Here is a 27,828-nt window from a genome sequence, read left to right as displayed (position 1 = left end):
AAAACACAACAAAACATATTCTGTAAAATATAGGGAGGAAGGGGTAAAAGACTTTTGGACAATCCCCCCCCCTGACTGACGCCCCTGATGACTTCACTTAATGACGACGAGCACTATAGCTTACTTGGGCGTTTTCTTAAAATAAATTGAACTTTAAATATTCATGGATTTTGTGGAGCTTGTCCTTTTTTGTGGTTTTGATTTCCTCTCCCCTTCAAATGCCCTTTGATGTTGATTTTGTTTTTCTGACCATCTGGCTTTTATTAGGAAAGGGTATTGATGATTGATTCTTGTCCAGTTTAGTAAACGCTAGTTTTTCATTCACGGAAAGTTTTTTGGTGACGGAAATTGAGCCCCCCAAAAAACCCTTAGCACCCAATGCTCTAATAACATTGAAATATAGTTGCTTCTAAAAATAAAAAAAAATTTATTCAATTATTTAGCGTACCCGGAAGTTGAAAACTTGTAAACTACTTAGGCACCTCAATTTAAATCAAGTCATTTAATAGTACAAGTCAAACTTAAAACACACATTTTTATGAAAGAATAAATAAAGCCTTACAGTGAAGGAATTAAAACGAAAAGTCAATGTGACTTCTCTGCCTGATTTAAGTTGCAATATCGCACTTTACGTATCTTTGAAAATTTTGAAATCTTTGAAAATAATTTCTGCATTAAATATAAAAAAAAATTGTGAGAAAACATCAAAATATGGGGGGGTGGAAAGTACCCCCCTGGTCCATACAGGTGGACCATATTATAATTTTACAGTTATTTCTTTGCATGTGCTTCCTTGTCGAAAATTAATTCACACTAAAATAAGGGACCGGGACCCACATGGCAAGAACACTTTAAATGTATTTTCTACCCTAGGTGATTGTACAGCGTTGTCTTGCATCGAAGAATATGACTCATGCCAAAGGAGGTTGCATTTTAGCTGGCTATTTAAAAGTTCTTCCGCTCTTTTTGATGGTCTTTCCTGGAATGATCTCCCGGATTCTAAATGCTGACACTGTTGCCTGTAATGACCCGGATGAGTGCTACAGAATCTGCCAAAGTCGTTATGGCTGTACCAACACTGCTTACCCTGAATTGGTGATCAAATATATGCCGGTTGGTATGTACCTTCTGTCCTTAAAAAAGGAAATATTTAATATATAGAAGCATCCGTTTTCATTACAACCCAAACTTTAATTTTTTTTTAGCTTTGAAAAAGCATAGAAGCAGCGTGAATGTGGAATCTCATTTTAGTGATTTTTTAGGGGAATGTCTCAATTTTTCAAACCTAACTAAAACTGGCGAGTTTTACGAATAATGTACAAAAATATACGTAAAAACATTAATATCACGAAGGGAGGGTCTAGATACAAAAATTTCTTCTTGCATACATACCTTGTTTTAAACGAAGTACTAAACGTTGTTCTAGTTCTAGATGTAGTTCTAAGTGTAGACGTAGTTCTAGAGGGTTCTAGACATTCTAGACTCAAGAACATCCACAAAGAAATCCAAACCTTTTCTGCTTTCCTCTGAAATGTTTATTTTTTCGAGTCGTCTGTCTTAATAGGTTCTTCCATTTTTTAGTTTTTGTTTATTTATTTTCTTTTTTAGTCTGTTAAATTTACCAGGTCAGATTAGGGTAAACATCTCTTGGTATGTATTTACAGAAAAGGCCAACTACACAGCTAGAGGTCATGTAAAAGAATACAGATGAAACGCCTTAAAATTTTCGAATTTAAATTTTCGAAAATTTTCGAAGTTTAGGTGACTTTGCAGTCATTTATAAACACTATTTTCACATGAACGACCTACCAAACAAAAAATGCACTCTCATTGGGCTTTGAGTTACAGGCACTGAGTTGCATGACCTACAAAACTTTGGATAAAAATAGAAGTATTTATCCCAAAATTTAGGTTGGTCAAAATTATTTTGTCCCAATGTTCGTCTTTCCGCCAAAGAAGACGGGAAATCTCTCCTCATATGTCCTGATAATATTTGCTGTCAGATCATAGTCTCTGAATTGGTACGAGCAAGTTCAATAGGGGTAGATGCGTGATTCAGTTAGATCTAAGTGGGTTCTAATGTACTTCTCTGTTCTGTCTTGACTAGACCCCAGCGCCGCGCCGGCGGATCGACCGAACGCCAACGACGAGAGGCCCAGTCGACCGCCGCCGAAGTGTTGCAACGCTGCCGGCGCGACAGAGTCGGCGGCGTTCAGTTGACTTTAAATTAATTTTGCGGCAATTCTTTATTGCGTCAACCGCAAAGTCGGAGCTTTTCCTTTTCGTGTGGTTTAGTATTTCGATTTTCCTGATTAGAAATCAAGCAGGGCTTGCACTATCCCCGAATTTTCGGGTATTTCCCCGAAAATCTATGCGTCAACTCGAAAAAAATTTGGTTCGGTCGACTTTAAATTAATTTTGTGGCAATTCTTTATTGCGTCAACCGCAAAATCGGAGCTTCCCCTTCTCGTGTGGTTTAGTATTTTCGATTTTCCTGATTAGAAATCAAGCAGGACTTGCACTATCCCTGAATTTTGGGATATTTCCCCGAAAAAAAATTGGTTCCCCAAATCCCCGAAAGTCACGCAATCACGGTGCCATCCCTAGTGGTTTATCACCAGTGACTTTTCCTGCGAAATATTACTTTGCATACCATAATTCTTCACTACTCTCTTGCTCGTTAATTTTCGTCTCTTTTGTTACTTTGCATAAGAACCAGACTGATGCAATATGCAAATGCAAATATTGCAATATACACAGTTCTTCATATGTTGACAAAAAAAAGTATCGTCTTTATGAAATGAGTTTAAATCATTCCGAATGCAGTTTACCAATCGCTATTTCTTACATCATTCGTAGTCAAGAATTTTATTTTCAAGTTGAATAGAACTATAGAAAGCATTTACTACAATACATCTTCAGCCTTCAGTTGGATTTTGAAAGTGACAGCCGACAGATTGTTTCTACAGCTGAATTGTAAGCTTGCAGAATTTTTTTTCTTTTGCTGTTTTAGATAAGATTTTCTTAATGTTTAATACTCAATCGTTGAACGCCAGATAGAAAATACAATCTTCTTTCTGAAACATTCCCCCCCCCCTCCAAAAAAAACTCTTCTATTGAGACATAATTTAGCTATAGACTAAGTTATGTACAAGGTTGGGGAATTAAAGATCGAAACGGAAGTTACCCCAAAAATAGGATTTATAAATAAATTATAAATTATTGCCTATAGGGGGGGGGGGATAGGGGGCAATCATTTTTAAATGATAATACCTTTTTTTGAAAGCAGAGATGCTAAAAAGATAATTATTTTTTTCATTTAAAGTGGAGACAGAAGAAAATGATATCAAATTCCCTGGGAAATCATTGAAATATTTTGATAGATCTAGGGCCCCCCATTGGGACTTGTTCATTGTCTTGGGTGTTTTGCGATTCTCATAGGCTACTGGCCTAATTTGGCTTATGTTTGTGCTCCCTTTTAATTAGATTCTTTGGATCTTATTGAATGCCACGGCGAATCTATGACTCAGTTTTCCAATAATTTGAGGTATATCTGAATAATTTTGAAATTTTTGTTGTTGCCTTTGTACCCCTTTACTCGAACCCTCAATTTTTTTTTCAAGGAACACTAAGCTGTTTACCGTTATTTTGCTTGTTTGTTTAAACCATATGGTGACCTAGTTAATTGTTAAGTAAATTATTTTTCTAATGTAAAGCTGAGACGGTATCCTATCAAGGTGGTATCTGAAGGGGGGGTACGGAGGTATTACATTTAAATGATAATATCTCGAATCTTTTTATTGAAAGCAGGGATACCAAAAAGTTATTTTTTTTTTATTTAAAGCAGAGACGGTATCCTATCAAGGTGGTATCCAGAGGGGGAGGGGTAGTGAGCTATCATATTTAAATGATAATACATCGATTTTTTTGAAATCAGGGGTGCCAATAAGTTAATTACTTTTTTTTAATTAAAGCAGATACGGTATACTATCAAGACGGTATCCAGTGGGGGGGGCATAGGGAGTTATTATATTTAAGTGATAGTACCTTGATTTTTTTTTTTTTTTATTGAAAGCAGGATGCCAAAAAGTTGAAAAGTTGACAAAAACTAACAAGATTTTCGTGAGTTATACTTGATACAGCACTTGTACAGTTTCATCGGCCAAAGGGAAAGGGACTTATGTCTCCAACCCGTTTCTTTTTTCTTATTGATGAAACGGGTTTACTTTAAAAACATTTATTCATAAGTACCAGGCAGATTCACACCAAAACGAATTGGTGTGACGAAAGCGATATCGACATCCCCACCTAACGTTGCGCTCGAGTGACAATGTCGTAATAAAAACTTTCAATTTAGGAGGTTCAAGGAGGAGTCTTTGACAGTCTTATGACCTCAGGGTACTAGATGTTGCAACGTTCTTACGTATCTACAGTAGTTTAAAAAATTCGATACCACACAAATGATTACCAAAAATATCCACAAATATAACAAATGTAACATTTGGAATATTATAACACTTTTTTTTCAAAGCTTTGAAGAAAAACAAAAAAAAGGCTAAATACCCCTAACCACGCTTGAAAGCTATTTTAAAAAGAAACTCTTTGGATATTTCCATGGATATGACCATAGCAGAAGCTTTGAGCCTGGGTGGGGATCAAAGAAGTGTCTTTGAATATTTTGACCACAGGTGACTCATTGTTGCGACTTTTTTAAATTTGGTAATTTTTGTCACCATTTGAAAATCAAAGCTTAAACTTAATAACTGATACTAAGTGTCCTAACATTTTGCTTGCATTAAAAGTGACGAACTAGGAAGAAAATCTCAACATCTTCATGGAGTTAATTCAGTCTGCATATTATTTCATGTAATTACATTTAAAACGGATGAGCTTTTCATTTTTTACCTAAGAAAATATCTGGCAAGTCATTTTTCTTCATACCGAATAAACCATTAAGTGTTTTTTGTTTCATTGTAATTGAAGTGTTCTCATATGAAGTGTTAAACATGTATTTTGCAATTTGATAAATTTACTCCTTTTAGATGCAGTTTATAATTTGACTGATATTAGAAATTTATCAGTTTATAATTCGGAATGAATCCCCAAAAGAAAAATGAATAATATCCAAAAGAGCAGCCAAAAGCAATAAAAATTCAGTAGTTCAGCCTTAACCTACATGACATATATTCTATAAAGATGCCAAAAAAAAACTTAAAAATGCATTTTTTTTATTTTTTTTTAATTGTTATTAAAAACCAGTTTTTAATACAAGAAGGCTTTTTAGGAATCCAAAAGAGCAAAAAACGATCAATATCAAAGTCACCCATTTCAACTGTTTTAAAGGTGACAAAACAGATATAGGCAAAGTGCATTATGAAAAAATTAAGCTTCTAAGTTCAAATTTATATTCAAAGTTTTTACCCAGATAACTGACAAATTTTGTGATACGGTATTCGAAGTTTTGTATGCAGTAACGCTCGATGAAAAAAAACTACTAATTTTGATAATTATTTATGTTAAGAATACATAACTAATAGATCCTTCAACTACTCATATTATGCAAGGGTTCTGAAATGCCACAGCCATTTCGTTTCTACCAGATTTCTACTTCTGTTGATGAATAACGAAGAAGACCAGTTTCATGCCAGCGACTTTTGAATTTTTGAACTCATGAATAGGCTCGAATCTGTTGTAAATTTAAGCTGTGATTTGAGAAAGACTGATAAAAACATTAATGTTTGCGGTCAACATTGATCGCGCCGGCGGCGGGCCACCGACATCATGCCGGCGGCGCGGCGGCGGGCCTCTGTTTTGCCCCACCGTCGCCAGTCTTCCCTCATCGATGCGGCGCCGGGGTCTAGTCTTGACATTCTGGAGAAACGAAGAGATGAACCGACGCGCTAAATGTCTGTCAATAATGCTTGCGTTTTCCATACACTGCACAGTTCAATAATTTAGCTCTTGTGAAGCGAATTATATTAGTCTTAGGACTCACAGAAAATACCTTTTGATTTCACAGTTTCTTCAGGCCATTGAGTGACTCAGGTTAAAAGTCCTTGAAGGGCTCAAAACCATCCAAATTAACCAAAACTATAAAAATGTGTTTCTAAAGAAATTTGTCTGGTGAGAAAAAATTGTCTTTTTGTCACGACGTAGAAATGGTAATTATTACTTTCCTTAATCTTAATAACAAAATGTTATTACGAAAATGAAGTTGTGGGAATTTACAAAAAAAGTTGAAAACCCTCAAAAATGATGTCAGTTTTGCTCAGGGTTTCAGGGGTTATCGAGGGGTCTCAGGCTCTCTCTAAAAATTCCCGCAACTTTGTTGCGGAAAGTGTTTCTCCCATAGATTTCACAAATTTTGTTTAATTCGCAAATACTTTTCGAAAGGACGGGAACTGAAAAAAAAATAAACCTACAAATCTCTTGGACAATGAAAATGCAATCTGAACATTTTAACTGGTTAATTGGAAACATACACAACCACATATATCTTGAAAAACTAGGAAAACTCGGGAACTCAATTTTGATAACAAAGACCCCGATAGGCAGTTATACAGTTTCTGGTAGTAGCGGGTGTCAAATTTAAAAACAAGAAACGTGGGTGAAAATCACAAAAAAAATCTAAAAATGGCATCAAAAGAAGGTTTAGCTTTCCTTAGAAGAAGAGCCACTCCTAGGGCTGGTGGTTCCCGGGGAAAATTTATAGCGCGTCCCTCCCGACTCAAATATAAGCAAAAAAGGCCGAATCAAAGAGAAAAATCTTATTAAAAAGGGCAACCCCCAAGCCGCAGCACCCCCAGCTGTCCCACTCGGGGCATCTGACCCGATGGCCCCCTCCTCCTTTTGAATGGCTCTGCTTGAAAAAACGATTTGTCTCTTTGAATCGACAGGTTGTTAATCTCTGAAACTTTACGGATGAAAACTGTTGTCAGATTTAAACAAAAATAAATAAAAAAATTGTTTTATTTATTTTCACTGCTCAACGTATTAGCACTAAGTAAAATGTGGTATTGCCCAAAAATCTCCAAAATTTATACACAAAAAAAAATACTAAGAAATCGCAAGTTTAGGTATAAATAAACTTAATGTGGATCCAGAGGATTAAAAAGTTATCATTTTTGATATCCCTGGTATTGTAAAATTTTTACAGCGATGTTTTTTAGAGAGTAAGGAACTACATTAAAACAAATAACGACGGAATATATTTTTGTTTTTTACTGCAGTTCTTGATTTGCATACAAATAAAGGTTGGATAATCAGCCAATATGACTGCCAAAAATTTGAGGAATTTTGTTGTGAAAAATGATTCTTCTTCTAAGGTTTAAGAGGCATGATGCTAGCTGTGATGTTGGCTGCCCTGATGAGCTCCTTAACATCAGTATTCAATTCCAGTTCAACAATCTTCACGATCGACATCTGGACTAGAATAAGGAAAGCTGCATCGGACATTGAATTGCTTATTGTAGGAAGGTAATTCTCATGCTAAGTTACTAAGTTACTACAACAAAGCTCTTCACTTTTAAAGAATTTGTAACAAGTAAGAAGCAGCTCTTGATAATAGTAGCCGAAGCTTTAAGAAAGGAAATTTGATATTTATATATATGTACTAAAAGAGTCGTGTTTTTTTTTTGTTTCTTCCAAATGTATGAGGATCGTTAAGTCGAAATTTACCAAACAAAAACTTCGAGCCTGGGAAATTTTGCTTGTTTTTCGAAAAAAATGAAAAACAGCTAAAAAAAAAGCGAGAGATCTCTATAAAAACTGCACCGTCAAATTCTGAATCAAACAGTACTGTTGTGAAGGTTTCGATTCCCTACCTATAAAAATTCGGTACTTCTTTACGTTTTAAAAATTTTCTCGGATGTATGTTAATTTGTTTGTTTTTTCCGAAGGGGTGATCGTATAGTGTTAGAAAATCGGAAGAAAGCTTATCCGAATGAATATCAAAATCTCTAGTGCTCTTTTTAAATAAAAAAAATCGTGCCAGAGCAAAGAGATTTTTTCTGCCATTTTGCGCCTCATAAGCACAGCGTTGCCAGAAAGAGGGATAAAAAGCAATCAATGCTAAAATTTTGAGATAGACAATTAAGTTAAGACTACTGAAATACTTTTTTGATGAGATTTTCAGTTTCAGAGGCAATAGGCCTAATGTCACGCAGTAGATCATTCATTCATGCACGTATGTCATACAGAATGAATGGTGATATTTATTTTAAGATTTTATTTATTCAAATTAATCCATTTGAAGCTTGACAAGGTTGTGTACAATGTTGTATAGTTGCGCATCTGTTATTATTGAGGAGGGCAGGTGGAACTTTGTGTAGGTGGAAGGGAGATTTTACCTGAAGGTCCTTCTTCTGTATTCTTTTCCCAAAAATTTCAAATTCTTTGTGAAGATTCAGATAAATATAGAAGGAGGTTTGAACGGGGAATGGTAAAAATTAACCTCTCCATCTTCTTTCTTGTTAATAAATTTTTACTATGTCTATTGTTTGGGGGCTGTAGGATGATAGCTCACCTCGTTTGTTTTCTAAAAGTTAGGGGTTCAATGTTCTTCTATTAAAATGGAACAGAAATCCACAGAAGAAAAAAAAAAATTCGAGTGACAGAAATCCTGCAAGATTAACACCTAAAACGAACATAAATTATTTCATACATTAGAAGAGTTTCCCACACTCCTTAATCCCCCTATCGCATTGTGCTAAAGTTTAAACTCCCCTCCTCCCAGGGCTTTAAAAACATCTACCCAAGCACAAGTACAATTAGACTGGAAACATTTCTGGAGACTGTAACTGGAGACTGGAAACTTTTACTTTGTGGGGCATTTCTGTGGTGGAAACAAAATATGTGCGAAAAATGAAATATTCTCCTCAACGGAAAGGGTTAAGGGTAGTAGTCGTTTGAAAAAATCCAAACTATTTTTGTTGAACACACGTAGCAAAAATTCACGATATACTACTTTTGCATAAAGAAAATATTTTATAAAATGTTTAGAAGAAACTGATTTTTTTTCTTCTTCTTCTTCTTCTTTTTTTGTAGTTGAGAGAATTCCTAACGTGGTTTCATAAGTAAGTTAAAAATCTCCTCAACATTCAATATATGTTTGTCATAAAATGTAAAAAATCTGTAATTCTTCAAAATACAAAGTTCATCTTAACCCCAATCCCCCTTTGCTTAAGCTGATCTTGCGTTTGACAAGTCATTCTCACAATTGACGCTGTCTATGCGAAGTTCATCTATATGTGTGTTTATATAATTTAACTTTACACTGTTTCAAGTACTGACAATCAGGGGCGTCGTTTGGGGGGTGGCAAGGGGGAGGGCAGTTGCCCCCCCCAATAATATGGAGAAAAATATATACATCCCATGCCCTTTGACCATCCAGATATAGACCCTTCTTGCCCCCCTCCCCCCAATAAAAATACTGGAGATTCGCCCCTGCTGACAGTTCAAAAACTGAATCTATTTATCTCATTACACGTAGCCTATCGTCAACCAAAATTTTGGAATTTAGGGGTAACTTATTTTGTCATTTGTTCGGTCATTTCTACTTTCTGTCTAACAAGATTAATTAAATAAGCAAAAAAATGTTTTTAAATAAGAGAAAAAAAGGCAAAATTAGAATAAAGTCCAAAAAATTGCAGTAAAATCGGGATAATTAGTGGTTCAACTTTACTAACGATTTTTTCTGACTTGTGCGTCTTTTCTTGTTTATTTATTTCATTTAAATTTAAGCTTTTGTTCGTAAATTTGCGATTTATTTGGGTATTTACCTTATGTTATGGGTATTTCCAGCTAAATACTTTTAATTTTTCAGGGTATTCACGCTTGTCTTGGTGACGGTGAGTATACTCTGGATTCCAATTATTCAGTCCTCAAAAGAAAGTCAACTTTTCAATTACATTCAAAGTGTGACTTCATACCTGGCTCCTCCCGTTTGTGCAATCTACATGCTTGCTGTATTCACAAATAGAATTAATGAAAAGGTAAAGATTTACGCAATTAAAGAGTATACCGCAATTAAATACAGCCTGAAGGATGGCAGATTGCCAAAGGCTGTCCTTGCCGGCCAAACATGTAAACCAAACAAAAGCAGGTCGTGCCCGAATGGGATGGGACGATATCGTAGGGAAATATATATTAGACAAATGGAACTTCCTCGGAGGGTGTAAAGAGAGAGGCTTCGAATAGATTGGGACGGATGAGGAGCTTGTGTTTTCATGTTTTGATTTAAGTTAGAAAACCTTTTGCTATTTTGATGGCTTATATCAACGTCGTGAAAAATGTGGCTTGACCTCACTTAAGTTCTTTTCTCATGCACCAACCTATCCACACTCCTACTATGACATGAATAAATATCGGAATTAGAAGAAAACATATCTATAAAATGAGCTGGTGAAGACCATTCGAACGTTGGTAAACCAGTGTTAACAGCTGGTGATCACACAACTGATATATACTTTATATATCATAATGGATACAATGATTAAATAGATACTTGTAAAAATTAGTATAAACCACTTACCCAAATGAAGTCTTTCTAAAATGCAAGATTGAATAAAAGTAACTGGTTTCGTATTGAATCAGGACTTAAGCAGGGTTGTGTTGTGTTTATCAAGGGGTTGTTTAGCAGGGTTTTGCGTAAGCGCATGGATAATTTTCATGAACTTTGTACTAAAGAGCACGATAGAGGTATGGGAGTTCAAATGGGAAAGTAAAACTATCCTAGACGTATACTACGTTGATGATTTGAGTGTCCTAGATTAAAATGTGGTGCAAAAACAGGTTTGAAAATTAATGTGAAGAAGACCAAGTCTCTTTGACTGAGAACAAGTGAAGGTAAAGAGGTGAGAGGTGATATTGGGTAGCGAGAAGATCATTAAGTGGATAGCTTTACTTACCACTGCAATTTTTGTTAGTAAAGAGTAAAGACGGCGTGGTGCAATGAAGATGTTAAAAGTAGAATAGCTAAGGCCCAAGGTGTATTTTCACAGTTCAAAAAAGTTTGGAAAAATACGAAGAAGGGTCTTGAACAAGGATTAGAATATTAGAAGCTACAGTTGTCAAACATGGCTCTGAAATGTCGGCACTCCGACAGAAGGATGAGGGTTTTTTTCCATAGATATTATAAATGCATTCGTGTGGGTACCCGTGTGACTGACCATATTTCAAATAGTAATCTGTACGCAAAATAGGATTATATCCCGTTTTCTAGGGCTATAATGAAAGAAAGATGCACATTCTGCGGATGACAGGTCGTCCTCTTCTGCCGGTCATATAGGACCAAACAAAAAGCAGGTCATCCCTGAATGAAGTGGGAGAAGGTCGTAGGCAAGGATTTAATGCGAATTGCATCTTCTTAGGAGGTGCAAATCACAGATACTAGGAACAAATCAAGAAGTCTTTGAGCTAAACCTAGACCTGTTGCAGCGTGAGACGCTATAACTTCACAATATTTCTTTATCACATTCAGTCAAAAATTTCAGGTGATTCTTTTACAAAAAACCACTAATTGTAAATTGACCGAAGGATATATTTTTCAAAGAGTTAACGCAAGTGTGACAAAAATCTTATAACTGGTTTTACGAACATTAACACCAAGAAAACTGAGATCAGTTCTACATAACATCACGAGTTGCTGTAGAACATTGTGAGTTGTTGCAATAATGTTCTGCAGAGCATCCCTTGCACTAATTGTGGGGTCCTTTAGGTTTGCTTCCACTGTCGCTATTGTTGTTCGCTATTCTCATGGATATTTAGTAGTTCATTGTCTTATACCTGTATAAGAAATTTGATCCTCAATCAAAATAAAAATACCTAATTAAGGCGAGGGTATTTAAATGGAAAATGTTTGAACTATTTTCATCCTTTTTGGGCATTCAATAATTCAGTAGCGCCTATTTATCAGGGTTTAATTTGCTATGGGGGGGGGGTGTAACTGACCCCTCCAACGCCAAGTTTGCCCCCCCCCCAAGAAATCAGTTTACTCCCCTCTTGAAATCAGGTTTCTGCAGAAAATCTTGTCAAAATTAAGATAAACCTATATATTTCAAGTATCCAGATAAACAGGTAAGTTTTCTTTAGTATATCTTGGCCTTAAAGGATAATATATTGATCATTTTTCAGTTTTCACTGTCATTTTCACTTGATTTGGGAAAATTGGCCCCAACTCCCTCCCCCCCCCCACCCTATTATTTTGACGAAATTTCGCCACTACTATTTTTTCAGTTTGACAAGTGTCATTACTTGTATCATTACAAGTGTCATTATTTGAAGTCTTGTTCTCAGGTACTATTGTTTTACTTCAGCAAACTAATCGGGGTTATTTGTTAATTGAAGTATTGATGAATGTTCAAAATTCACTTTCATATTATGGATTCCTTCCCTAATATCCAATCATTCTAAACCAGTAAGTTGCAAAAATTGCTTCTGTTACAGCAATCTATTAAATGAGTAATAGTCAATCAGTATACCTCCATGAATAACACTACAATTATGTTTTCTTCTGTTTACTAACCAATTGCTCATTTTTTTTTTGTTTTTTTCAGACCTTGTTGCAGATTGAACACCATTAGAAAAATGAAAATATTAGATTGTTGGGCTTTGTCAGGAAATCAATTAAGATGTCTGATTCTTCATTCCTCATTTCTTATTCAAACTGCTATACAGACTCTGTTATGCTATTGTCTGATCAGATTCACGTTTACCCCTGAACTGTTTTTCTAGAGTTTTGTTAGATTTCTACCCTTAGTCCAGCGGAGAGAAAGAGACCAAAATTCTAACCAAGTTAGAGTGGCAATTTGATTTATAACTGCTAAATTGGTCATTTATGTAAGTCTAAAAACTTTTATCAGATTTTTATTTTCAAATTATTATTTTTGTTTTCATTTTCAAATTTTGGCCAAGTAGCAGTTTTATTCGGCTGTTTAAGCAAGTTGAAATCTCACTCCCTTATAAATGCCACATTGCAGCACTTTGGTTTTTTCTTAGCTGGAACCTATAAAGAACGAACAACAGGGAATCCGACAGTGAGACCACTCAAATATGACCTCATCCAATAGAAGTTTTTTTTTTCAAAAAATATGTGTTTCACTTTTAGTTGGCAAAAGATACACGTGTTAAATCGTCTTGTATATGAAGAAGCAGTTTTTGTCAAAAATTGCATTCAGTGTTTTTGTCAGAAATTGCATTAACTTTTAATATTATTTTTAATTGCTTACAAAATCCGTTAGATATAGCTTTTTTTTAAATGGAACCTTAAATATCTCTCTATAATGTTTAAGTGCCCCACTAGCGGCAACAAAAAAAGTAAAAAAGAACAGACGTTTCACTACACACTGTGTCGTAAAGCGATTTTCCTTTTTGTTCAAGATGGGGAACTGTACTTCTCCATTTTGGAGTTTTCGGCCATATAGATCCCAGTGGTTAATTTCTCATTTAAATTTGGTTTCATTTTAGTCAGGTTTCAGGCTTTTTTTTGAAAATCCCCAAAAAAAAACACAATAAACCCTTATTACTAAGATTAATTCAAGTCACAGCTACTAAAACGGCTTTAAATAGTGATTCTCCCCCGCTCGACGGAGGAAGCACTTTTTTCCTCATTTTCAAAAAAGATTTTTTTTCCAAAATGTATTTTAAAATTTCGTTTACTGTGGGCTGTGGTTTGATTCTTTTTTACATTGACTTAACGGGCCAAGATTAACCCTTTACTAGATTGCAGCTGTCGCAGCACGCTGCTAATTCTGTGATTGACATGTCACTGCATTCACATCTGAAAATGTGATTTTCCCTATTGCTATGGTTGCAATAATTCCCTTAAATGGGGTTTTAATTTTTGAAAATTTGGTCGTAAAATGAACAAAATAATAGCTCATACTTTGGAGAATCAGGTATCGACAGAGAGAATAAAAGTTAAGAAAAATAGCCTACTGAAATTTTATCAATCTTTTTTACAAGGAAACTGGTAGAAAATTCGCCTATTTGCTGAGATAAATTTTTATTATAGCCTGATTCTTCTCTTTTAATTTTAGGGAGCGTTTTGGAGTCTAATGATTGGCCTTGCCACCGGTATTATAAGATTTAGCCTAGAGTTTGGGTATGTCATTCCACCGTGTGGCTCAGGTGAATATTCTGTAAATTATCTACTCAGTATTTTCTGAACCAGTGTAATATTAGTAGCGCTGAGCATTCTCTGAGCCTTCTCTAGAGTTTTTGCTACGAATTTCTTAATTAGATCCATGTTTGACTGTAATGCCACCGTTAAGCCCTAGAGTTTGTTAATTTAAAAGAATTTTCTATTCAACATTCTAGGAAAAGAAGAATGCGTACATTGATATTAAATTAAAACTGTCCTTTTTCTTATGTATTTATCTGGTTATGACATTTTAATTGCTAGCGCCAGTTAATGCTGATCACTAGAGTATTGTGATCTAAAGCAAGGGTAATCTAAAGCTACTAAAGTAAGAATTGGTTCTAATTAAAAGGAGACACGCACTTGATCTTATGAACTATTCGGCATTGAATTAAAAACACAGTTTGCATTGCTGTATCACGCCTGGATATGACGAAAAATTTCCTTTTAGCATCTACTTTTTTTGAATTTTGGACTATTCCCTTTGATTATCTTATCAAGTTTGTTACATTTAATTTCATCACCTAAAAAGCCATTTTATGTCACAACTACGATGATTCTTTGGATCTCAGTATTATATAAAATTATTGTCAATGCTCTTCTGTCGTATCTAGTGATGGAATTTTTTTTTAGTTTTCCTAACTAAAAAGGTTTAATTTTCTCAGTTTTTTTTACTTTTTCCTAGCAATATTTAGTTTTAACTTTTCTGCTATTTGCCTTGTTGGCTCATTTTACTTGACATTACTTTAGGCACCTTAGATATTTTTGCTCTGAATTACATTATTTTCTATTCTAAATCTCTTCTTTTCTATTCTAAGATTTTTTTTTACTCTGAATTGCATATTTTTTTATTCTAGGTCTCTTCTTCTCTATTCTAAAATATTTTTACTCTGAATTATATATTTTTCTATTATAAGTCTCTTCTTTTCTATTCTAAGATATTTTACTCTGAATTACATATTCAGAAATTCTGAACTTTATTTGAATTACAATTAAATATTCTAAGTCTCACTGTGTCTTATCTAGCTTTTTGATAATTATGTTCTTTTTCTATTCTTTTTTTTAAGTTCTTTTCTGTTTTTAGCTCAGTGACGGCTAGAGATTGATGGTCAGAAGCTTTTGGCAGGATGAGGATTTTGATTGCAATAATTCCAATTTTAATTCTAGGGCCATACTGTCGTGCTACAAGTTAATTGTATGTCCATAAAGTTTGTATAACTTACAAGAGTGGAAACTAATGCTAGTGTGGAAAAAAACACTAATGCCATTTAGGGTTTGGTGTACCTTGGATTGTGAAATGAAGGGGGAAAGTTTTCAGCAGAATTACATAATTCGACTAGAATAAAATTAACATTTTTGTTGATTTTTAAAATTATTCGGGAAAAGTTAATATATAAATCCCAAATTGTGAATTTCATTGAAGATTTTTTTTTATATAATTTTCTTCCATTTTGCGAGCGGAAAAAATAGGCCAAAAGTCGATCGAGTGGCATCCAGCAGGGGGGCCAGTCATAGATGGGGGGAAGAGAGGGTAGTCTTAAATAATTCATATGGAAACTTCTTCACCCCTCCGTAATTTTCGTAAATTATTCTCGTAAAGTTTATTTATAAATCGCCTCTTTAGAATTTTAAAAGAGTTTGTTTTGTGAATAATTTTCTAAAATTTTGCATGCACGAAAAAATAGCCCAGGAGCAGACTGAGTAAATCCAGCAAGGATGCGCCTCATAGATGGAGGGAAGAGAGGGTAGTCTTTTGGAACCTTGTTAATTTCAAATCTACCAGAAGGGCTTACCTCTCAACAAAACTTTATAGGTAGTAAAATGTAGTGTCAGTTGTGCTCATTAGAGTTTCCAGACACATCCCAACCATTGCAAGAGACAGGAGGGAGGGGAATTCTCAAACTTTTGTCATCAGAGGATTCAACAGTGAGATTGTCAGGCTTCTAACAAAAGTGGTCTAAAAAAATTTTTCATGCCCTTTGGGATCTCAACTTGATCTAGCCCACTGCAAGAAACGGAAAAGGTTCCTCAATTTTTGTCATCAGGACATCTAATGAGAGACATTGCCCAACGCCTGATGTCGAAGAGATAGTGTCCCAAAGATATAGTCCACATCTGATACGACTATTGTCCGGAGGGGTGATGGCGTCAGAATGTTTTATAGTCAGAGCACGTAGCAAGAAGGATTACCAGATCTTACTGAATCTTTACAAGAAATAATAATAAGTTTGTTGGTGGCGCATTTTGGGCATCCAAACACTGTCCATCCTCTGCAGAGGAAATTGTGGGAGGGGGAGCTCCAGTGGGAGGGGGAAGTTCAGGATATCAAAATATTTGACAAAAAGACGGTCGAGCCTATGTGTGTGGAATGTAAGAGATAATGTCTAAGTTTTGTCTTTTTGGGATCCCCATCTGACATAATTTTGTGGGGAAGGGTTAGGTCAATGTAAATAGCGACGAAGACCACACTGCATTTCCATCATAAACAATAAGAGACAAGTAGAACAATAGGGAAATGTTTTCTTTAAGACTGTGGAATGCGAACTTTAAATGAATAGTTTGACCCTATATCCAAGGGCTGTCCTCAGCAGAACAAACGAAAAAATACAAAAGAAACTCACATTAAACAAAAATCTTTTGAAAGCTCTTCTAGCATCATTACTTCAGGGAAGTTCGACCAGGATTCCATTCGTTTTCATTTTTCATTTGCTTTGCTGAGGACGGCCCTTGGATATAGGATCAAAATAACTATTTGAAGTTTGCATTCCACTGTCTTATAGAAAAAGTTTCCCAATTGATCTACTTGTATTCGTTGTTTATGATAGGTCAATGATCCATAAATTCGTTGGCAGGACATCTACCGAAAAGGAAAATTATATCTCAGCCAAGATCGTTCGGAAATAACAGTGGTTTTCATACGTTTACTGGTTCTGGAGGGGGGGGTGTACTTACTCTGACTAGGAAATCCTCAATCCTTCTTAAAATCTGCCTAGATTTTCCTCCTAGATTTCGAAAATTATCCTTGTATGGCACTTTCATTGAAAAATATCTTTATTGGCATTTCTATTGAAAAAGAAAAAAACGACAGAATTGCCTCCCTAAACTTTGAAAAGCACATTTTAAAGCATCTTTCTACTGAATTTTTGTAAATTGCATCCCTACCTCTCCTTGCTTATTGATATAGAGTAAAGCTTTGGTGCTGAAAGAATCGTCCCGATCTATTTCGACATAGATTACTTGGATGAATTTCGAGAGGGCAGTAACAATTTGTATTTTTATTTATTTACTCAAACTAATAGAAATAGCATAATTCCCAATATTGTTTAATATATAACAGGGAACTATTAAAATAATTCTCAAGTTTAATTTCATTAATAAAAAAAAATTTGGAGGGGAAAACTATTTGAAATTATTCATATTTTAGTTTTGTGATGGCAACACTCTCTATCTAAATTTTTATGTAAAAAGCACAGACTTTGTCAGGTGAGTATTTTTATGATTTAAAGTATTCTTAATGGTTCTTTAGGTTATAAGAGACAAAATGTGGCAACATTGTAACAATGGCGGATCCAGTGGGGGGGGGGTGCCCCCCCCCTAACATAGCTTAAATTAGTGTAATTTACTTAATTAACGTAAGTTTACATTAATTAAACTTGCTCCTAACGCAAGTTTGTCGGATCAATCTATTTTGTCCCCCCCCCCAAAAAAAAAAAATCCTGGATCTGCCCCTGCACTATAAGCAACGTGATGCATTGGCCGACCGGTGATTCTTTCAAAATTTGACAACTGAGCATAGGGCGACAGCCAGAGCAATTACTTCAGGCTGGTGTTCGAGAGCCCACTAACAATTTCAATTTATTCCCTTTTTTTATTCATTCACTCACACTAACTCTCAGCTTTTGTTCATCTATCTTTTAATGTTATTTCAGATGAGCCAGACACAAGGCCAGAGGTTATCATGCGAATAGTTGGAGATATTCATTTTCTTCATTTTGGATGTATACTATTTCTAATTACTGGATTTTTTGCCGTCGTCATAAGTGCTCTTACCGAGCCTCTTGACCCTGCATATGTACGTAGTTTTGAGTTTCTTACTGTATTTTTTTTTACCGTAGTTTCTTACCGTAGTGCTCTTAACACTGAATATCTGCGTAGTTTCTGTTCCTCTTATTTATTTATTTTTCTGCCCCAAGAACTACATTTGTACAATTTTAAAATCTTGAAAAATTCCCCTAAAAGTTCAAAAAATGTACTTAAGGTTTATGTTCCCCATGCCATTTTTGTTTGTTAGGTTTCTTCTTCCTTGAAGTTTTAATATATCAACTCAAGACATTTTTTATATCATACTACAGGTGAGATTCAGCTCTATTTGTCTGCCAAATTACATTTATGAAATTGGGTGTATATGTTTTGTTAAGATTGAAAATGCTTTGAGAATTGGTTAAAAATAGTTGAAAAAGAACAACTTTCCTATTTTTTAAGCACGTTTAGATTATCCCACAAGGAAAAGCGTAAGTAATATCAGAATTCTGCTTTGGTGAATGGATAGATTTGGCACTAAGGAATTCAATGATGTATCATTCCATAGCCGAGATTCCTCTCTATCCATCTGCCAAATTACATTTATAAAATATGGTGTACATGTTTTTTTTAGATTGAAAATCAAAAAATCTAGAATACGTAGCTGAAAAAGACAATATTACTATTTTTGAAGAAAGTTTAGATACTTCCCAAGAAAAATTTCTAGAAATATCATAATTATGACTCTGTGAATGGATGAATTTGAGATTAATGAAAACAGTGATACAAGTATCTTGTCCTTTTGATGCAAATTACAGCTGCAGGCTAGTGGCAAAATTGATTGTTTTAGAGGGAACATATACCTTAAGCTATGTAAGTACTTGAAAACAAAAAATGGCAGGTAAACAATTAAAAATGGAAGTTCAAGCCAGTTCCCTTTCCCCTCTTCCACAAGAAGCATCAATATTTTTTTTTTACAAATTAGCCTCTAACTTTTTATCATTTTACACAATTAACTTTTTTTTTTCATCATTCTCCCCCTCCTATCTACCCTAAAATACTGAGACTAAGAAAAAAAAATACTTATTGTATCATGGTTGCAGTAATAGCTATAATCCAGCATGGAGCAGACCGCAGCCCATTATAACCGCATTTAAAAACGTATTTTCAAATGTACAAGAATTGCAATTTCATATTTATTCAGGACTGGTAACTATTATCCTTCGGAAAATTGAAATGACAAATAGGGATGAAAAACCTTTATAAGAATTTCAAATAAGAGCTACAAAATCCCTGAAAATGATGATGAACCGAATAACAAGCATGCCTATGGATTCCCTGTGTCCCAAAAGCCCTATTCAGAGGTTTTAAGTTCCCAATCCTAAGAATCGCAGAAAATTACATTTTGGCCGGCGCATCATTGGTTTGTTACCACCTGCTTTGTTACAATAAAATGTAAAAGAATCACAATTTGAAACTGGTTCACGAATGGTAACTATCATCAATCTTAGAATTGAAATAAAAACTAGAGATGAAAATAAATTTAAAAGAATTTCGAATAAGAGTTTCAAAACCCCTGAAATGTTGGTAAACCGAAATAAAAAGGCATAACCTTTGGAATTCCTGTGTTTCAAAAGCCTTAACCAGAGGTTTTCAGTCCCCTATCCTAAGAGTTTTGTTTTAATAATTATACAGTGGATTTCTTTTAGTTTATCTAGCAGTTCCAAATTTTATCGTTGGTACAATTCTTCCCCCTGCAGCTTTGAATACACCATTAAGTTGGGTTACGTTTTAAAGATAAAGGATAAATCACAGCAAGCACAAAAATTGTGCTTTTTACCCTCCATCTGGGACAAAATAGAAAGCAGACTTTTTCCGAATAGGTTAAGAAGAGGCAATAAGAAAGGATTTGAAAAAAACTAAAACCACAAGTAATAGAGTAAGGATATAGACTTTGAATATATTGGGGTAGAGAAGGAGCATACTCAGGTATGTTGGCTCGGTACTGCAATAAGTTGTTGTTAGCATTAGTACTAATAGTAAAACGCAACTCTATGGTGTAAATTAATTTTACCTCAACATGGCACATTTGGTTAAAACTTAAGTATCCTCTGCTATGACTTGGTCAGCTATGCAGCAGAACAAAACAAATGAAGGCATAACTTACAATACAAACATTTTAAACATTTTGATGCTGATACAAAACAAAAAAAAATTGACATAAAAATTTTATTATTATCATTGATCTAGTTCACGCTTGTAACGTTAATGACGTTATTCTATCTGATGTCAAGTTTCTATGCTTTTTACCTTAAAATGGTTTGTCAAAATTTTGGTGTCAAAATCGGTCTGGTGAGTAACTTACTTATAGCATTGAATGGAGAAAAAGAAATAACAAAGCATCAGATAATGAATTATTTTAAGAAAAATCACCTAAAATTTTACTTAAAAACAAAAACTGTGTTTAAACAATGAGATTCCTAAATCAAGCTTAACCTTTTATCTGTTCTTCTTCATCAGTAGTATCACCAAAGGAAAAAAAAAAATGTTAGGAAATAATGTCAGAACGTCAAGCATTTCTGGATATTCAGACTTTCGTAGGCTGTCGTGCTCAAGGCAATCTACGACAGCTTACGGTTCAATTTAGCAGAAATAAATTTCAGCGAGCTAGAAAAAACTCTCATTCGACGAGCTTTTGTTAATATTTAGATCCCATCGAAATCCTAACAAATATGGAAATCCTAATAAATTCTAACAAATAATTTCAAAATGTATTTACAAAATCTAGGGGAGGTATTTTTTGGTTTGTTTTGTTTTTCTTATGAAAAGCCAAAAACTATTCTTCAAGAAAATATAAGAAAATATATTTTTCAAAAGGGTAAGTCTAGAAATCTAAGGGGGTAGACGGATCTTGTGATCATTCTTCCTGTCCTCTCTGCTACTGCTCAGGCATTTTGCTGCATATAAGCCTGTTTTAAAAGATCGTATACCATTAATTTTATTCAAAAGCAGATCAAAAACATACTTCACTCAACAAGTTATACTACTGACTAAAGGCACCTCAGGTCCCGGAGAAAAATAGTCATGTTATCCGGAATCTAGGAGGAATGAACAAATTCATGTGACCCAAACTAAAAATAAGTGTTTGTTAAATTAGGAATAAAAATTGTTTTTTACGGTACAAGTGCACTAGACGTACTCTTTTATATACTGTATATGGAATGTCAAACTAGAGATGCTACAGATACCGGAACAGATACCCGCCAGACTGGTTATTTCAAGAAACCGCTATTAAGAATTGGAAATGAAGAGTATTTTTCATTGCGTTTACGATATTTAAACTGTTCTTTTTTGGGGTTTAGGGGGGGAGGTACCTAGGTTAGGTTAAGTACTTAATTTATGCTATGCCTTGCCAACCACCCCCCCCCCCTAATATGCAAATATATAGCCCAAATTTGTTTCTAAACAATTATATATTGATCCTATTTTATTTCATTAGCATTAACCAAACTTGACTTCTTTAGCAGTATATAAAAGAGTACGTTTGATGCACCAAAAGCGTTTTTACCTACCTATATAAGCTATATACCTATATACCTACCTATATACCTATATAAGAACAACAAGAACAGGCTTAATTGCAAAATAAGATATTTTCATGTTTTTCTGATGTATGACAAACTAACTGACCATGTTGTACAATCTGTATCCAATTTTTACATGGAAATGACGTCTGAGTCTAATCGTCTCTAAACGGTGCATTCGACATCATCTATAAAATCTCACTATTTTTACTCTGAGGTGCGAAAAACCAGCTTTTGTTTAGATGGCACCTGTAAATCGCATCAGCCCCGAAAGGGTTAAAGAATTTTGATTGATGAATAAGTTTTCTCCTGTGGTTATTACTCCCTAAATGTCAAATTCTTGCTGAGTTCAGCAATAAATCCAGAGTAACGTTAAAAAACAAATCCTGAGAAATCATAGATTTACAACATTTCTGAAAAAATCTACCCTAGGAAAAGAAAAATACGGGTTAAATCCTGCAAAGTAGAAAAGCTGGCTGATGTCGGCTTTTCAAATTTAGTCCTGCCTTTTAAATTACCCACTTCTAAATATGAAGTTAAAATTATTTGATCCATAAATCCTACCATTTTGGTTGACAGGATTGACTATACTTGAAAAAAGGTTTGACTGGCTTGAAAAAAATCTTAACACTTTATTTGTTTTAGCTACACAGGCTAACTTGGTGGACAAGATATAGTCGCAAAGTCCGTTTAGATCTGAGAGATGAAATTGAAGAACAAGCAGAACTGGCAAACAGACGTGAACTACAAAGACAAAATGAAAGCGAAACAAATTTTGGTAAATATGACACCAAATCACATGCTCCTCCTCCATCCTAATCTATTTAAAGCCTCCCCCCTTTATACTTTTCTAAGAATTACCAAATTCGATTAAGTCCTTCCTTACGACCTCCTCCCACCAGTCATCCTTCTACGCAATCTATAAATTCGAATTTCTGGTTGCGCATTTCACGCAATCTGTCACCCGCAGAATGTGACCTAGCCATCTCCACCTTTCTCTTATTTTAGCCCTAGAAATCGTGATAGTTTCAGGATATGATATAAAAAGAAGGAAAAGTTTGTGACACTTTGTAAATAAAGGAAGATTTATTTTTCAAGGAAGAATTAGACACGGCACTACTCCTACTACTACTAATTCTATTACTAACAACTCACTGCAGCCCCGAGCCGCCAGAGGCCAGCACAGCTACGCATACTCCTCCTCCATTCTAAAATATTTAAAACCTCTTTCTTTACACCTTCCCAAAAAGTTCCAATTTCCCTCAAATACTTCCTTACGATCTCCTCTCCCCAAGTTCAGGGACGACGCACTTTTCATTTGGCCCTAGATGGTTGACCAAAAGGAAGATCTTTGCCAATCTGTCATCTTTCATCCGCAGATGGTGTTCTCGCCATCTCAGCCTTCCTCTCATTACAGTCCTAGAAATTGGGACAGAACTTTATTTTTTTTTTTTTTTTGTACAGCTTACTGTTTAATATACGGTCTATCAGACGGGTTACCACACAACAATCCGTAAATAATTACTCTGGAAAATATATAATAAATCTTCCAGCGTCTTTCGGAGCGCTCACGTTTTAGAACCATACTTGACCATTGTCATCACTGCAGCTTCTAATATTGGTTCGCAGACTTACCTTCGTATTCTTCCAAAAAGATTTCAACTATAAAAAACACCCTGAAACTTGGCTATTCTACTTTTAAAATCTTTAGTGCATCTACCATCTTTACTAATAATACTACCTAGGTAAATGAAAATATCAATTTGATCAACCGTCTCGTTGGCCAGCATTACCTCTCCACCTTCACTTACTCCCAGTCTAAGCAACTTAGTCTTCTTAACATTAATTCAAGCCTATTCTTGCGCCCTGAGCCCTCGGAACCTAAAAAAATTATTCATTTGACTAACATTTCAACTAGAACGCTCAAATCTTCGGCATAATCTAAGCCTAGCTAATTCTACTGTATACTTTCCCATTTGATTCCATGCTCTCCCAGAGCCTTTGCCGTGTCGTTAGGACAAAGTCTATCAAAGTTGCAAATACAAATGGGGATAGAACACAACAATGCTTCGCTGCATCCCAGTAATGTTATTCTCGTACGAAGCACTAACCACTTGGCTGTGTTTATACTGTATACCCATACCATACAAGGATAGAACCTTCGTTAAAACTCTTCAATCGGCTAAATTAAACGCTTGCTCATAATATATAAAGTTAAAGACTAAACTGGTCCGATGACTCAGCCACTTCTTAATTTTCAATCTAAGAATAAAAATACAATCGATGCATGCTCTCCCCTTCTTAAAATCACACTTCTCCTCTTAAAACTTTATCTACAAAAGTCTAAGTCCAAAATGTGTCATCATACTAAGTAATCTGCTTCCTAGAGAAACCAGACTAACGCCTTTATAATTGCAACACTCATTCTCAACACCTTTTTCATAGGTTAAAAAAAAAACTTTTTGCACAAAATAAGTTTTTGAAAAAAAAGTAAGGAACTCTATTAAGCCAAAAATGAACAAAAATAGAACCAAATAATTTACCATGCATAAAACTACCACAAATCATTATCAATAAATAAATGAAACCCAAAACAAACAGAAATTAAACTAAGTCTAACTCAAAACGAGCAGAAATTAATCTTAGTAGGGTTCTATACCCTATGCTTTCTAAAAGCCAGAATATAATTTGTACTTTACTGAAAATTAAATAAAAAAAAACAAGTTTTTTAAACTGAAAGTAAGGAGCGACATTAAAACTTAAAACGAACTGAAATTATTCCGTATATTAAAGGGGTTGTCCTCTCCTCCACGCCTCGAACTATACGATAAATTATTTTATTGTTTTAAAAAATAAAGTTTTATGAAAGAGCCAAACTTTATCCTAAAGAGCGAGGAGTTGAGGATGGGACAGCCCCTTTCATATACGGAATAATTTCTGTTTGTTTTAATTTTTAATGCCGCTCCTTACTTTCAGTTTAAAAAACTTATTTTTTTATCTAATTTTTGATCGTTTTTTAGTTAATGCAGTTTTTATTTTGGCTCACCGTCATTGAATAAGTAAAAAAATTTGCATAAAAATTTTACTCTTCTTTTGCTAAATGGCTGTCTCTAAACTTGGTTCTGACGTAATTTACAAATTAACTTACGTAACGAACTTCTATATTCGTATATTTTTATTCTGGCAAAAAATATGTTGCAGATATATTCGTAGTTGCAGATTTTTGCAGATATGAGCTTGAAACCTATGTAATAGGGTTTTGTGATGCGCTGAATCTGACGGTGGGATTTTCATTTAAATTCTTTCACTTGTAGGGGATGTTTCCTCCCTCTTTAAAAAATCAGGTAAATTTTCTCAGGCTCGTAGCCTTTGATGAGTAATACTAAACTTAATAAAATTTATATATTTATAAACGGCATTATAAGCCCATTCTTTTGATACATTTATTGACATCAAAATTCCGTTTTTAAAAGTTTCGATTACTATTGAGCCGTATCGCTTGTTTTTTTTTTTATTACGTACATTAGGGGGTTCTCCACTTAGTCAATACCACGCTCTTTACGTTAAAAGTAAAAAAAAAAATTTAATTCACAAACCCCTGAATCACAAAGGCCGTTTATTTAGAATAGATAGCTCTTTAGAAAGCACTAAAAAAACTGTAGCGTAAAGAGCGAGGTATTGACTTGGGGGAGAACCCCCTCATATACGTAATAATTTCTGTTAGTTTTAGTTTTAATGTTGCTCCTTACTTTCAGTTGAAAAAACTTGTTCTTTTAAAATTTAATTTCTAACCGTTTTTTAAATAAAGCTTGGAAATCCGGTGCACCCTTCATAGAAATGTCCCTTACCCCAAAGAAACATCCTCCACGGAAAGATTCTCCCGAGTAACCCCCTCCTCCAGCCCTCCCCCCCCCCACCAGAATAAAATCATTCCTGAAAATGTCTGTATACTTCCCAATAACAAATACAATATGTAAGCAATGGGCAAAGTTCATATCTTGCAGCCCTTCCCCTGGGAACTGTGGAGGATTAAGTCATCCTAAAAGACATATTTATCAGATTTTCGACTATGCTGAACAAAATGGCTATCTCAAAATTTTAATTGGGTGACTTTGAGAAAAAAAGGAGCGTGGGAGGGGGCCTAGTTGCCCTCCATTTTTTGGAGGGCACGCATCGTGATCTTTTTTCGAGCAAAAGATGCAAATTTCCACCTTTTTGCAGATAGGAGCGTGAAACTTCTTTAATAGGGTTCTCTGATAAGCTGAATGTGATGGTGTAATTTTCGTTAAAGTTAATTAAAATGCAAAATTCCACATTTTTGCAGATAGGAGTTTGAAGCTTTTTAATAATGTTCGTTGATAAGCTGAATCTGATGGTGTGAATTTCGTTAAAGTTAATTAAAAAAATTACAATGAAAACAAAATTTTATTTTTTTTTAAAAATAGAGTTGTGAGAAAGTCAAACTTTAGCGTAAAGAGCGAGGCGTTGAGGAGGGGGCAGCCCCTTTCATATACGGAATAATTTCTGTTCGTTTTAAGTTTTAACGTTGGTCCATACTTTCAGTTAAAAAAAACTTGGTTTTTTTTTATTTAATTTGTGAACATTTTTTAATTAATGCAGGTTTTGATTTTGGCTCACCGTGCATGAATAATTAAAACGAAATTTGCATATTGATTTTGCTTTTATTTGGTTAAATGGCTTTCTCGAAACTTGTTGAATTTTTTTTACGAACGTTTTTATTAGTAATAAATATACGTAACTTACGAATTAACTTACGTAACGAACTTCTATATTCATAGATTTTTAATACGTATATTAGGGGGTTTGCCCCCTAGTCAATACCTTGCTCTTTAATATAAAGTTCGAATTTTGTTACAATTCTTTAAAAATGACCCCTTAATCACAAAGGCCGTTAATTAGAATAAATAGCTCTATGAAAGTACTAAAAAATCTTTGGCTTAAAGAGCGAGGTATTTACTAGAAGGTGAACCCAATCATATAGCTAATATTTTTTTATTCGTTTTAATTTTTGATGTTGCTCCTTACTTTCATTTTAAAAACTTTTTTCTTTTTACATAATTGCTGATTTTTTTTTTTTAAATAATGGTGGGATATCTGACACCTCCTTCATATTAATGCCCTTTCCCCCAGGAAAACTGCTTTCAAGAAAAGATCCTCCCATATAAAACCCCCGACCCCCCCCCAACCCCCACTACCAGAAAAAAATCCCCCTGAAAACTTCGGTATACTTCCCAATAACCAATACTATATGTTAACATTGGGTAAAGCTCATAACTTTCAGCCGTCCCCCTGGGGGCTTCGAGGGATTAAGTCATCCTCAAAGACATAGTTATTAAATATTTCGACTATGCTGCACAAAATGGCTATCTCAAAATTTTGATCAGGTGACTTCGGGAAAAAATGAGCGTAGGAGGGGGCCTAGTTGCCCTCCATTTTTTTGGTCACTTAAAAAGGGCACTAGAACTTTTAAATTCCGTTCCAATGAGCCCTCCCACGATATTTTAGGACCACTGGGTCGATACAATCACCCCTGGGGAAAAGAAAGAAAAGAAACAAATAAACATGCATCCGTGATCTTTCTTCTGGCAAAAAATGGAAAATTCCACATTTTTGTAGATAGGAGCTTGAAACCTCTTCAGTAGGGTTCTCTAATACGCTGAATCTGACGATGTTATTTCCATTTAGGTTCTATTACCTTTTGGGGGTCTTTCCCCCTTTTTTCAGAAATAGGCCAAAGTTACTTAGGCGTGTAAATTTCTATGGATAGAACTAAACTTGATGAAACTTTTATATTTAAAATCAACATTAAAATCTGATTCTTTTTATGTGTCTATTGGTATCAAAATTCCGTTTTTTAGAGTTTCGGTTACCATTGAGCCGGGTCGCTCTTTACTTACAGTTCGTTACCACGAACTGTTTGAAAATTCAAAGGAATTTACTGAAAAAAATATCCATTGTCAGTTTAATATAAATATGCTGATATTCATTCCTTAAAATCTTAATTAATTTTTTATTTCTTAAAGTTATTAAAGTGAAAACATTTAAAAGGATTTTCTTTCGGAGCGC

The 27,828-nt window shown here is 34.6% G+C and overlaps 1 protein-coding gene across 1 annotated transcript in view; it reads left to right on the top strand.

Annotated features, from left to right (window-relative positions):
- The window catches only part of LOC148946297 (sodium/glucose cotransporter 1-like), a 124,994-nt gene that overhangs the window by 90,893 nt on the left and 6,273 nt on the right, over positions 1-27,828 (top strand). Inside the window, 6 exon segments of the mRNA XM_089098360.1 lie at positions 874-1,117; positions 7,326-7,476; positions 9,824-9,992; positions 14,037-14,127; positions 18,067-18,209; positions 22,387-22,519. Coding sequence (XP_088954486.1) covers positions 874-1,117; positions 7,326-7,476; positions 9,824-9,992; positions 14,037-14,127; positions 18,067-18,209; positions 22,387-22,519 — 931 coding nt within the window.

This window comes from Artemia sp. Qi Xiang Cuo, chromosome 12 (assembly GCF_049724085.1).
Source record: "Artemia sp. Qi Xiang Cuo chromosome 12, ASM4972408v1, whole genome shotgun sequence".
In the NCBI taxonomy this organism is placed as follows: Eukaryota; Metazoa; Arthropoda; class Branchiopoda; order Anostraca; family Artemiidae; genus Artemia; species Artemia sp. Qi Xiang Cuo.
This window is presented reverse-complemented; position numbering and strand designations above follow the sequence as displayed.